At 54.6% G+C, this 11,555-nt stretch overlaps 1 protein-coding gene across 1 annotated transcript; it reads left to right on the top strand.

The window, feature by feature from the left end:
• The first annotated feature begins 1,003 nt into the window (after positions 1-1,003).
• Positions 1,004-8,067, top strand: DLL1 (delta-like 1 (Drosophila)). Its single transcript, XM_006876185.1, has 11 exons — positions 1,004-1,057; positions 1,383-1,691; positions 2,021-2,081; positions 2,254-2,511; positions 4,232-4,292; positions 4,671-4,801; positions 4,910-5,079; positions 5,180-5,396; positions 6,518-7,304; positions 7,395-7,564; positions 7,931-8,067. The coding sequence occupies exons 1-11, from the start codon at positions 1,004-1,006 to the stop codon at positions 8,065-8,067; spliced, it is 2,355 nt and encodes a 784-aa protein (XP_006876247.1).
• Positions 8,068-11,555: the final 3,488 nt, after the last annotated feature.

Genomic DNA, 11,555 nt, shown 5'->3' with positions numbered 1-11,555 from the left:
GGGCGGGGCGGGGGTTGCACATTTTACAGCTCACTGACCATTTGGCGAGCCATTGAGAGGAGGGTTTGGAAAAGTGGCTCCTTTGTGGCAGCTCTCGCCAGATTGGGGGGCTGCTCATTTGCATCTCATTAGCCATGCAGGCGGCCGGCGGCATATAAGGGCCGCGGGAGCCGGCAGGACGCAGATCTGCGCCGCCAGCTCTTCGAAACCAGGCCGGCATCGCAGAAGCCGCCTGAGGACGCGCCGGCGCCGTGTCCTCTCTGCGACATCGTTCGCTCGCGGACCCAGTGCGCCTCTGGGTGGATTCGTGGAAAGAACAAGTATTTTCGCTGTGGCCCCAGAGAGGCAGCCCGTAGCGCTCTCTAAGCAGCCGTACGGCCGAGTGGCTCCCGGGTAGCGATTTGCAGGGCGCACTCTCCCGCGCACCCCGAAACAGCGCCCGCAGCCGCCGTCCTGTGCGCCCCGAAACGGCTTCGTGCCTCCGCCGGCCTGTGCACCCTGCCACGGCGCCCGCCGCCGCCCCGCTGCTCGGGCGCCAGGATTATCGCCTGGTCCGCAGGGATTTCTAGACTGCCGCGTTCTAATCGGCCTGGGAGGCCTCTTTCAGTGCTTGGGAATTAAGCTAGAGATCTGCGTGCTTTCTCGCCCACCTTTCGTTCCCCCTGTGAAGAAGCCGGAGACAAAACCAGGAAGAGGACGCCGAGCTTACCGCGGACTGAAGAACAGGGAAGAAAACCGAAAGTTGCGCCCGGTGAGCGCGCCCCCCCGCCCCTTGAGAACGGCTGCCGAGCGTTATTGGCCGCCGGGAGGCGACTTCACGGGGACAAGGCAGCGGGGAGAATCGGGAAGAGCCAGTCCTACTTATCCCTGCTTCGGACAACACATCGGCATTTCGTCTGTCTGCGCTTCTGGAAACCCCGTCACCCTCCACTAATTGCTTGCCGTTATAAGAAGAAAAAAGGAGAGAAAACAGGGAAAGCAAGCGAGCCGTGCCGTGCCCGCCATGGGCCGTCCGTGCGCGCTGGCTCTCGCTGTGGTCTCGGCCTTGTTGTGTCAGGTGGGTCATTCGGAGCTCTTACTCAGATGGGGTTGCCCGGGGCCAGCTGTTCTGGTGGGGTAACTGGGGCCTGCCCTGTCAGGTGGGAGAACCCAAACCTGCTATGTCCGGTGGGGATACCTGGGTCCTGCAGTTCCCGCGGTCGCCCCAGAGTCTCCTGTGCCAGGTGGGGGAGCCCGGGTCACGGGCGCACGCGGAAGGGGCGGGCGCTGGAAGGGCCACTCAAACTATCGATGGGAATGCGAATCCGGGAGTGGCGAGTCAGCCGGAGGACTCTGGCGATGGGTGCATTTTGCCCAGAGTCCATGACCCCTTTCCTGCGCAGGTCTGGAGTTCTGGCGTGTTCGAGCTGAAGCTTCAGGAGTTCGTGAACAAGAAGGGGCCGCTGGGGAACCGCAATTGTTGTAGAGGCGTGGCGGGGGGCGTGGGGCCCCCGCAGTGCGAATGCAGGACCTTCTTCCGCGTGTGCCTCAAGCACTACCAAGCCAGCGTGTCCCCAGAGCCACCCTGCACCTATGGCAGCGCCGTCACGCCTGTCCTGGGCGTCGATTCCTTCAGCCTGCCAGACGGCGCCGACGGCGGCCACGCGGCTTTCAGCAACCCCATCCGCTTCCCCTTCGGTTTCACCTGGCCGGTGAGTACTGTGGCTCCCGGAGCCCTGGTCATCTAGGGATGGCCCAGGTGACAGGCCCCTCGCCCTTGTTTTGTATTCAGAATACAGACAACTGGCCTCCAGCCCCTCCCACTCTCACCATCTTTTTTTTTTTTTTTTACAATATCCTGTGTAAGAGGCTGAAAAAACACCGAAGGAAACTGCTCTTTAATAAGTTGTTCCATTTCCTTAAGGAAAGTGAGGACAAACAAAAGATAGGCAGGGACCCTCCCCAAGCTGCACGCCCAGGCCCTAGTAGGAGAGGTGTCACTCTGAAAGGTCGTGTATCTTATACCTCCTCCCTCTTCCAGGGCACTTTCTCTCTGATCATTGAAGCTCTCCACACGGACTCTCCTGATGACCTCACAACAGGTAAACAAAACCCCGAAGAACGCCAGGACTTGGCACGTTTGATGCCTAGGCCCCCAGAAACAGACCCTCTTATCCTCAAGTCCACTCAGGAAGTCCAGGACTGAGGGACTCTGGTCTCCCTGGTGATGATCCCTTCATTCCACCCGGCTGTCTGCTCCCCTCCCCCAAACAGAGAACCCGGAGCGACTTATCAGTCGCCTGGCCACGCAGCGGCACCTGACAGTAGGTGAGGAGTGGTCCCAGGACCTGCACAGCAGTGGCCGCACGGACCTCAAGTATGCCTACCGCTTCGTGTGCGATGACCATTACTATGGGGAGGGTTGTTCCGTCTTCTGCCGGCCCCGGGACGACGCGTTTGGCCACTTCACCTGCGGGGAGAGAGGAGAGAAGGCCTGCAATCCCGGCTGGAAGGGCCAGTACTGCACAGAGCGTGAGTGTCTCCTCCCTGAGTGACCACTTCCTGGGATTCTGGGGAGGGGGGTCTGGGCCTCCCCTCCGACATGGGGAGGGTCTTTGCCTTGCAAGCTCCCCAGTTTCTGCAATGTTACAACCTCCGAGAGCACTTATGTACCATCGGAAGCTGCCTTTCTTAATCTGGGAGGGTTCCAACTGCCGCCAGGAATCAGGAAATCAGCGTGCACTGCCCCAGGCTGGGAGGAGAGGAAGCAGGCAGGAAGGAGCAGAGAGAGTGTTGTAGGGGCAGGTTCTAAAGGAGAGTTTCTGTAGTGACAGCTCTCAGCTGGAATTGCTTTGGGTTTCTCTCAGAGTTGAGGTGCTGGTGCCCCCCACAGGTCTCCTGAGTGACACCCCGTCTGTCGTGCACATGCTCCTAGTTGCTGTCTGTGTATGTGTCCCTAGGTGTTTGCAGAGTCAGAGCCTCCCTGGCTGTGTTATCATGGACAACTGTGATTTCCAGACACTTGTCCACAAGGATAGTCACTGTCAAAGCCTTGTAGGGTGGGGGCACAGTGTCACCTGCCTGCATGGAGGGTTTTGGGTGCCCCTTTGCTTATTCAAAGGCTTACACAGGGCTCTGCTAGAAAGAGGTGTCTTGGTGCTACAATAGTGAAACAAGGTCTCTGGCCAGATTACCAGGTACTGAGATGTCACAACCCCCTGGTACAGGGCGGACCTATGCAGGAAACAAAGTCATCAGGGGTGGGGGTGGGTCTGGTCTACTCAACACTTGTCTCTCGCCTGTCCCAAGAGACCTCTGATTAGTCCCGTGGACCAGAGGCAGTGGGTTCCAGAACTTTCCAGAAAGCCTGGGGGCGGAGAAAGTGGGTGGGCCTTAAGCTGCCTGGAAGGTGCAGGGCCTGGTGTAGCGCCCCTTAGAGGAGGGGCGCCCTGTCCCTTCGGCTTGCCCTCCGGCTCTAGGCTGTGAGGCCTCGGCTGGACGCTGCACACACAGCCTCTTGAAAGCCGGGAATGGTCCGGAGCTAGTTTTGTCGTACTAAACACTCGGGGCCTATTGCTTAACGCGTTTCATAACCAGGCGAGTTAACCATCTCGGCTCACCCCCCTGCCCCCAAACCCTCCCAGGCCACCGCCTGCTTCCACCCTCTGCTCCTTCCTCTTCTGCCAGGCAGCCGTAAACTTCAACTTTTCCTTCTTATTTAAATACTCTGTTCGCCGCGCCCGCCAGCGCGCGTGCCATAGATTAGCTCGCTCGGGGCCGGCCGGGCGGGTCCGCGGTGGCGCGCGTGTGTGCGCCTGTGCGCACGCGGACCGATCGGAGGGGGCCGGGGGAGGGGAGGCCGTATTGTGGCCCCGGGGCAGCTGCTGGGAGAGCGCAGACAATAGAGCAGCTGTCCTGCCCGGCGCCCTGCACACCAGCTGTCCACTCTTATCTACAGACGCACTTTCTGGGATATGAAGGGGTGGGGCTTTGTGCTTAGAATTGGGGAGTGGGGGAGGGGCGGAGGGGGAAAGGACTTCTGACCCTCTGAGAAGAAAAGGGGTGGGTGGGGGTGGGAGCTTTTGAGCTCTCTTTTGTCCGTGTGCAACTGTATTAAGAAGAATGCTGTCCCGAGGGCTGAGGGCGTCCACGGTTACCAGGGAGTACAGATCAATACCCCACCAGATTGGGGAGATTAACTCAGCTGGGACTGGGACACCTCACCTCCTCTCTCTCTCTCCTTTGCTCACAGCGATCTGCCTGCCGGGCTGCGATGACCAACACGGGGTCTGCGACAGGCCAGGGGAGTGCAAGTGAGTTAGAGTCTCCCCTCTGGCCTTTTATTCCCCCTGCGGCTGTAATGAGCCCCTAAATGAGCGCTTGAAAAACAACAACAAAAAAAAACCCGATGAGCTGGGAGGAGGGGCTTCCGTCCTGGTGCTTCTCCTGGTTGAATATATAGCAGTTTGTCTGGGCGGATGATCCTTGTGAGCTTCTCATGGTGCCCAGAGTTACAGGTAGCTGCTTAAACAGAGAGTGTCTAGTTCCTTAAGTCTCAAACTTAACTGCCCACCAAGCTCACCTGGGAAGCCCCCAGGCACAGGACTCAGAATCTCAGGGGGAAGGGAGGGAAGGCAGCGCCTGGGGGGTGAGGCTTGCCCTCCATCTGACCAGTGCTTCCTGTCCTCCAGGTGCAGGGTCGGTTGGCAGGGCCGGTACTGTGACCAGTGCATTCGGTACCCCGGCTGCCTCCATGGCACCTGCCAACAGCCGTGGCAGTGCAACTGTCAGGAGGGCTGGGGCGGCCTCTTCTGCAACCAGGGTGAGCGTCCTGTCTGAGCCCACCTGCCTTTCTACCTGAGAGGCTAGAGCCCTTGCGCGGTGGCCACTGTGGCCAGTCTTCCTGACTTGACGTGCGTCCCACCCGCAGATCTCAACTACTGCACCCACCATAAACCCTGCCAGAATGGAGCTGCCTGCACCAACACGGGCCAGGGCAGCTACACATGTTCCTGCCGGCCCGGGTACACGGGCGCCAACTGCGAGATTGAGGTCAATGAGTGCGACGCTGGCCCGTGTAAGAACCGAGGAAGCTGCACAGTACGTAGTGCCAGGCCTGCTGGGACCCGGGCGCTAGACAGTCTCGGGAGCCTCTGAGAGCGCCTTCAGAAAACGTGTTTTCATCTTCTCTGTTACGTAGGATCTTGAAAACAGCTACTCCTGCACGTGCCCACCTGGTTTCTACGGGCAACACTGTGAGCTGAGCGCCATGACATGTGCCGACGGCCCTTGTTTTAATGGGGGGCGGTGTTCGGACAACCCAGACGGGGGCTACATCTGCCACTGCCCGGTGGGCTATTCGGGCTTTAACTGTGAGAAGAAAATCGACCCGTGCGGCTCGTCACCGTGCTCCAACGGTAAGAGGACTTTGCAGTGAGCTACAGTGAGAGGCAGGGCGCATTGGGCTGACACGTAGGGCTGCTAATTGGAAGGTGCTCCATTTGACTCTACCCAGAGGTGCTTCGAAGAAAGGTCAGCTGGTCTACTTCGCAGCCATTGAAAACCCCATGGAGCATAGCTCTACTCTGACACACATGAGGTTGCCCTGCATTGACTCGAATTAGCTGGCTTGTTTGTGGGGACATTACCATTCGAGTAGTCAAGAACTCTGTGAAAACTCTACCCCTGAGTCCCCAGCACCCAGAGAGCAGAGACAGGCAGAGCCCTCTACCCTCGTGTTACCCAAGACTAAGTGCTGAAATGGGTGGGCGCTCTGACGCTTTCATGGCAGTGATACCCTGTGTGTGGACAGGACACTCAGCTCTGGTCCTTGTGTCGCAGTTTGGTGCTGGGCTGTGGGACCCTGAGAGGAAGTGTGGTCTGCTGCTGTTGGAGCAGGCCCAGGATGGACGTGCTGCCCACACTTGGCTCTGATGCCTTGAGGCACAGTGACCACAGGGGGCAGGCCAGTGGACATGTGTTTGACTGTGCTGTTGGTGTGCCCTGTAAAGGACGGTGGCAGGGTCTGTGGCTCAAGTTGTGTCTCTTGCTTGTTTCCCCTCCCTAAACCAGTAAGGCGTGAGGCCCACTGTATTTTTAGAGGCAGGATAGTGTGGAGGTTTAGGAAACCTGGCTTTTCCCTCCTCTCGTCCCTTCCTCCTGTATTTCATCCCGACTCCTCTTTCCTCTGTGTCTCTGTGGGCAAGGAGCCTGGCCCCCTCAAAGCCTCAGTGTTCTCACCTGTACCGTGGACGGCTGAATGCCGTGGTGCAGGTAAAGCTCTGACAGTGTCTGCCAACACCTGCTCTGAGTTGCAGCTTGGCTAATTCCATTTACTTTGTGAACTGGACTTGGACTCTTCCCAGTGGGTTAATCATTGGAGAGAGAAGGCAGGTTGCCTTCAACTGTGAACTCACTGAGGCCAAAGGCTGTCTTTTATCTGTCTTTGTGTCTCTGAGGTCCACCCGGTGCCAGACACGTGGTAGACGTGTGAGCAGGTGCCGATGAGGTGAGTAATACGGTGCCTGCTGTGTTTCAGGGGCGCAGTGTCTGGACCTGGGCAGTTCCTACCTGTGCCGGTGTCCGGCAGGCTTCTCGGGCCGGCACTGCGATGGCAATGTGGACGACTGTGCGTCCCTGCCCTGCGTGAACGGTGGTACCTGCCAGGATGGCGTCAATGACTACTCCTGCACCTGCCCCCCGGGCTACACGGGCAAGAACTGCAGTGCCCCAGTCAGCAGGTGTGAGCATGGGCCATGCCACAACGGAGCCACCTGCCACGAGAGGGGTCGCCGCTATGTGTGTGAGTGTGCACGTGGCTACGGCGGCCCCAACTGCCAGTTCCTGCTGCCAGACCCAGGGCCTGTGGTGGTGGACCTCACCGAGCGCTACCGGGAGCCAAGTGTCCAGTTCCCCTGGATTGCTGTGGGCGCGGGCGTCGTGCTGGTCTTGCTACTATTGCTGGGCTGCGCGGCTGTGGGTGTCTGTGTGCGCTTGAAGGCGCAGAAGCGGCGACTGCCCGGCGACACGTGTCGGGCCGAGGCAGAGACCATGAACAACCTGGCCAGCTGCCAGCGTGAGAAGGACGTGTCTGTCAGTGTCATAGGGGGCCCGCAGATCAAGAACACCAACAAGAAGGTGGACGTGCATGGTGACCACAGTGCCGACAAAGGTGGCTTCAAGGCCCGCTACCCAGCTGTGGACTACAACCTGGTGCAGGACCTGAAGACGGAGGAGCCTGCCAGGGACGCCCACAGCAAGCGTGATGCCAGGCCAGAGCTCCACAGCTGCTCGGGCTTGGAGAAGGGTCCTGTGACACTCAGGGGGTGCGTGGGGCACCGGGCCGGGGTGCGGGCGGGCAAGCAAGACTTGGAGAGGTTCTCCAAACTCACTGTGACCTCTTCTCTTCTCTTTAGCAGAGAAACATCGGAGCGGAGAAGGCCAGACTCCACATCCTCCACGTCGAAAGAAACCAAGTACCAGTCGGTGTATGTCATCTCTGAGGAGAAGGACGAGTGTGTCATCGCGACTGAGGTTCGTCTGGAGTTTCGGCCTTTGGTGTTAGGCGTCAGGGCTTGGTATGGGGGTACTGGGCTGTTGGGGCTCAGTGTGGATCCATTGGGGGTGTCAGAGCTCGGTGGTGGGGCTGGGTGTGGGGGCTTGACACGTGTCTCTGCACAAAGCTTGGTGCAGGGTTATCAGGGAACAGTGTCTGAGTTGGGCTGCTCCCCTGAACACTCAGAGGCAGAGAACCATCTGTTTCCATCTTTAATCCATCTTCCTTGTGGTCTCTCCAGGTGTAACATGGAAGCGATATGGCAACCCCCCGTCTCTCCTAAAATACATAGAATTCCAAGGATATATGCCCCACAGATGCTGCTGTAAGAGGGGAGCGAGGCCCCGGACGCTGCTGAGAAACTCCATTCAGACTGAGCTGGTTCTCTTCCTGAAGTTAGCGAGCACCTGCAGGCAGCCCACCCCAGGCAAGCGCTCGCGGACACGTGTTGCACTGCCTCGAACTCCCTGTTGCACTATGGACAGTTGCTTTTAAAAGATTTATATTTAATGGACGGACTGACTTACGACTGAGAAACACGCACTGCCTGAAGTGTATAGTTCGGATTCTTATGAGCCAGTCTTTTCTGGGATTAGAAACACAAACACTGCCTTTATTGCCCTTTTTTGATACTGAGATGTGTTTTTTCTAGGTGGGAAAAATGTGTGTTATTTTTTGGATTTGTAAAAATATTTTCATGATATCTGTAAAGCTTGAGTATTTTGTGATGTTCATTTTTTATAATTTAAATTTTTTGGTAAATATGTACAAAGGCACTTCGGGTCTATGTGACTATATTTTTTGTATATAAATGTATTTATGGAATATTGTGCAAATGTTATTTGAGTTTTTTACTGTTTTGTTAATGAAGAAATTCCTTTTTAAAGTATTTTTCCAAAATAAATATTATGAATGACAAGCAGAGGTGTCTTTCTTCACTCACTGCTTCTCCCATGCGGAGGTGTCTTTGGTTGTGTAAGTGCTGAGCTTACTCAGCTGTTAACAAAAAGATCGGGGTTTCAGGTCCACCCAGAGGAGCCTTGGAAGAAAGTTCTGGTAGTCTAATTCCAAAAAATGAGGCATTGAAAACTTTATGGAAAACCTTTACTCTGACAGGGTCAACTCAATGGTTACTGTTTTCTTCTATTTACCTGATTTGAGGCTCTGGGGACCTGTGCTGGAACTGTTGCCTTCCACGAAGAGACCTAGGTTCGATACCTAGTGAGTACACCTCAGTGCAGCCACCATGGTCTGTCAGTGGAAGCTTGTGGTGGTTAGGGTGCTGGCCAGGTTTTAGGGTCCACTGAGAACCCTGTGGAGACAGTTCTACTCTGACACACACAGGGCACCATGAGTGGGATTTACTTAAGAAAAACCATCCACTGAGAATCCTGTGGAGCACAGTTCTTCTCTGACACCTGCTGGATTATCAGGACTCCAAGTCTGGTTTGGTTCTCCTGAGTGGGTCTTCCCTTTCTATGGTCCACTCTTTCTTTGAGGCTCTGGAAACAGAAGGACCTGGACTTTTCTTTTTTCAAGTGTCCATTGGCCTTCCCTGCATTGACTAAGGGAGCTTCCTCACTCCTGTAGACTCTCTGAGAGTTCCTGTGGAGGTGGTTTAAGGAGACCAGCTCCCTTACCGCCAGCAGCTGACCTGTGAGCAGCCCTGTGGGCAGCAAGTTTGACTTTCTCACTACCAAGCTTTGTTGGTGCTGAAGAAAGGGACCAGGGAGACAGTGATTTGCCTTTTGAACCTTGTGTATTTATATTTTAGCTTTTTATTGTGAATTGGGTGAAGGTGGACAGAACAGGTGAGTTTTTCATTCAACAATCCACACACATTCTGTTTCATGTCATTGACTGTGGTCCCCACGATCTAACATCACTTATCCCACTTCCTCCCTGTGATTGCTTCCTGGTTCCATTCCTCCTCCTTTCCTAACCCCTCTAGCCTTTGAACTTTGTTCTTGAGTCAATGCTACCCTTTGGATCTCAAATGGTTGATGTATTATTATTCTCCTTATGTTGTTGTTATTGTTTAGCACCATGGAGTAGGTTCCCACTAATAGCGCCTCTGTATAGGGTTTCTGAGGAGTGGCTGGTGAGTTTGAACCACTGACCTTGTGCTCTGAGCATTCAGCTCCACCTCCACAGCTGGGCCTCCCAGCCTCGCACCGCACCTGCTTTTGGCTCTGTCGGCCACTTCTCCTTACGCTCGGAGCTCCAGCTATGCATAGGTGTTTTTCAGGTGCACGGGCTTCTCTGCTCCTCCCATTTCTGTGATTTCCTCTTCTACCCACCTGGAATCTTTCTTTCTAGCTGAGTCTCCTCTGCCTGAGTTCATTCTAACCTACCATCCTTCTGAGAAGTCTCTTTGGACCTCCCAGACTAGGTGTCCAAGCATATGGTCAAATACTCTCAGCAACTTACCTTGTGGCACTATGAGTTTGTGCGCTCATTTCCTTTGTGTCTGTGAATCCCAGCTTCATGCTTCAGTATCTCCCAAGATGCTTCTCAAGAACATGAGTTCTAGTTTGTATGCACATGGGGCAGGAGAAATGCCTTTTCAAAGTATGCAAGGACATTTGGCCAGGAAAGAAGTCTGATTTTGGTTCACTCTCTAACCAATGCCACTAGTGGTTTTCAACCATATCGTAAAGCCGAAATAATGATGAGCTGGCTGGACGACCTCGTTCTCTTGTTCTTATTCTAATAACTGGTTTCTAGATATAGCCATGCCTGGGTATCGTACATCATTAGGCACTCGGCTACAAACAGCAAGGTTGGTGGGTTGAACCCACCCTGAGGTGTCAGGGAAGCCAAGCCTGCTGATCTGCTTTTGAAAGGCCTCAGCCACGGAGGCCCTGTAGAGCGGTTGTACTCTGCACACATGGAGTTCCCAGAAGTCAGCAACGAATTAGACATAGCCAGAGATGCCTTTGGGTCCAGCAAAGTAAGGAATTTCTCAGTCCATGAATTTCATAGGAAAGATGTGGGAGTTTAGATGCTTTCTAAAGAGTCTTTAGAAATGTCGAGATGAAAAGTCACAGTTTGAACGCCAGCATCCAGAAATGAAAAGATAATGGAATTTTTCCATGAATTTTGAGGCTGTTCTGTCTACTGTTGAAGCTGTGTGTCATACTGTCAGCATGAGAAATCTGAGATGCCTTTCAGAACCTCAGATACTTACCATCTGGAAGTGATTCACAGGTAATCTGTTTAGTGGTGACATGTACCCACCTTTTTTTCTCAGAGCAACCTTGATTTATATGTATTTACTCAAATCTGTGACTTTTCCACTTTAGAGAAACCTGAAAGGTTCATGACTAAGGTGTTCCCAACCTAAACCTTGGTCTTTTCTATCGCCTCATATAGAAGAAGAACTGGGGCATTTGAAATATGGTGTTGGCAAAGACTATAGACTATACTGTGGACCACCAGGAGAATGAACAAATCTATTTTGGAAGAAGTACCAACAGAATGCTCCTTAGAAACCAGGATGGGGAGGCTAAACAAGGACATCACAGTTGGTAAATCAGAGGGTCAGCAAAGTGGAGGAGAGCCTCCATGAGGTGGACTGGCCAATGGTCACAACTGCCCTTCTATTGTAGGCAGTCCAGAGCGGGAGCCAACTCCATGACAGCCGCCAACAAGAAGGCAAGGTCTGCTCAGCAAAAGAAGTGGGACTGGGAGTGGCCATTGAGGGACCTCTGCCATCCGTGATCTCTCAGGTAGAGACCCCCTCCTGGGACGCTCCACCCTATCCCAGTGGTGGGGGCTTGCCTTACATTTCAAAATGCTTTAAGAGGATCTTGCAGACACACAAGGTTGAGGAGAGAAGCTGGGCTCAGCGCAGGGCTCTCACTATTTTGTGACTTAGCCATAGGAACGTGAACTTTCTCTGGAACGCTGCCACATGGACACTTCAATTGACATGTCCCCACGGAGCCCAATCTGACCGGAACTTGGAAGGTCACATGTTGCAATCCTCTTGTCCCTTTCTGGGAATGAAGAATGGCAT

This window comes from Chrysochloris asiatica, unplaced genomic scaffold (assembly GCF_000296735.1).
Source record: "Chrysochloris asiatica unplaced genomic scaffold, ChrAsi1.0 scaffold00361, whole genome shotgun sequence".
NCBI classification, from domain to species: Eukaryota; Metazoa; Chordata; class Mammalia; order Afrosoricida; family Chrysochloridae; genus Chrysochloris; species Chrysochloris asiatica.
The sequence above is the reverse complement of the archived record's forward strand: the minus strand, read 5'-3'. Positions and strand labels throughout refer to the sequence as shown.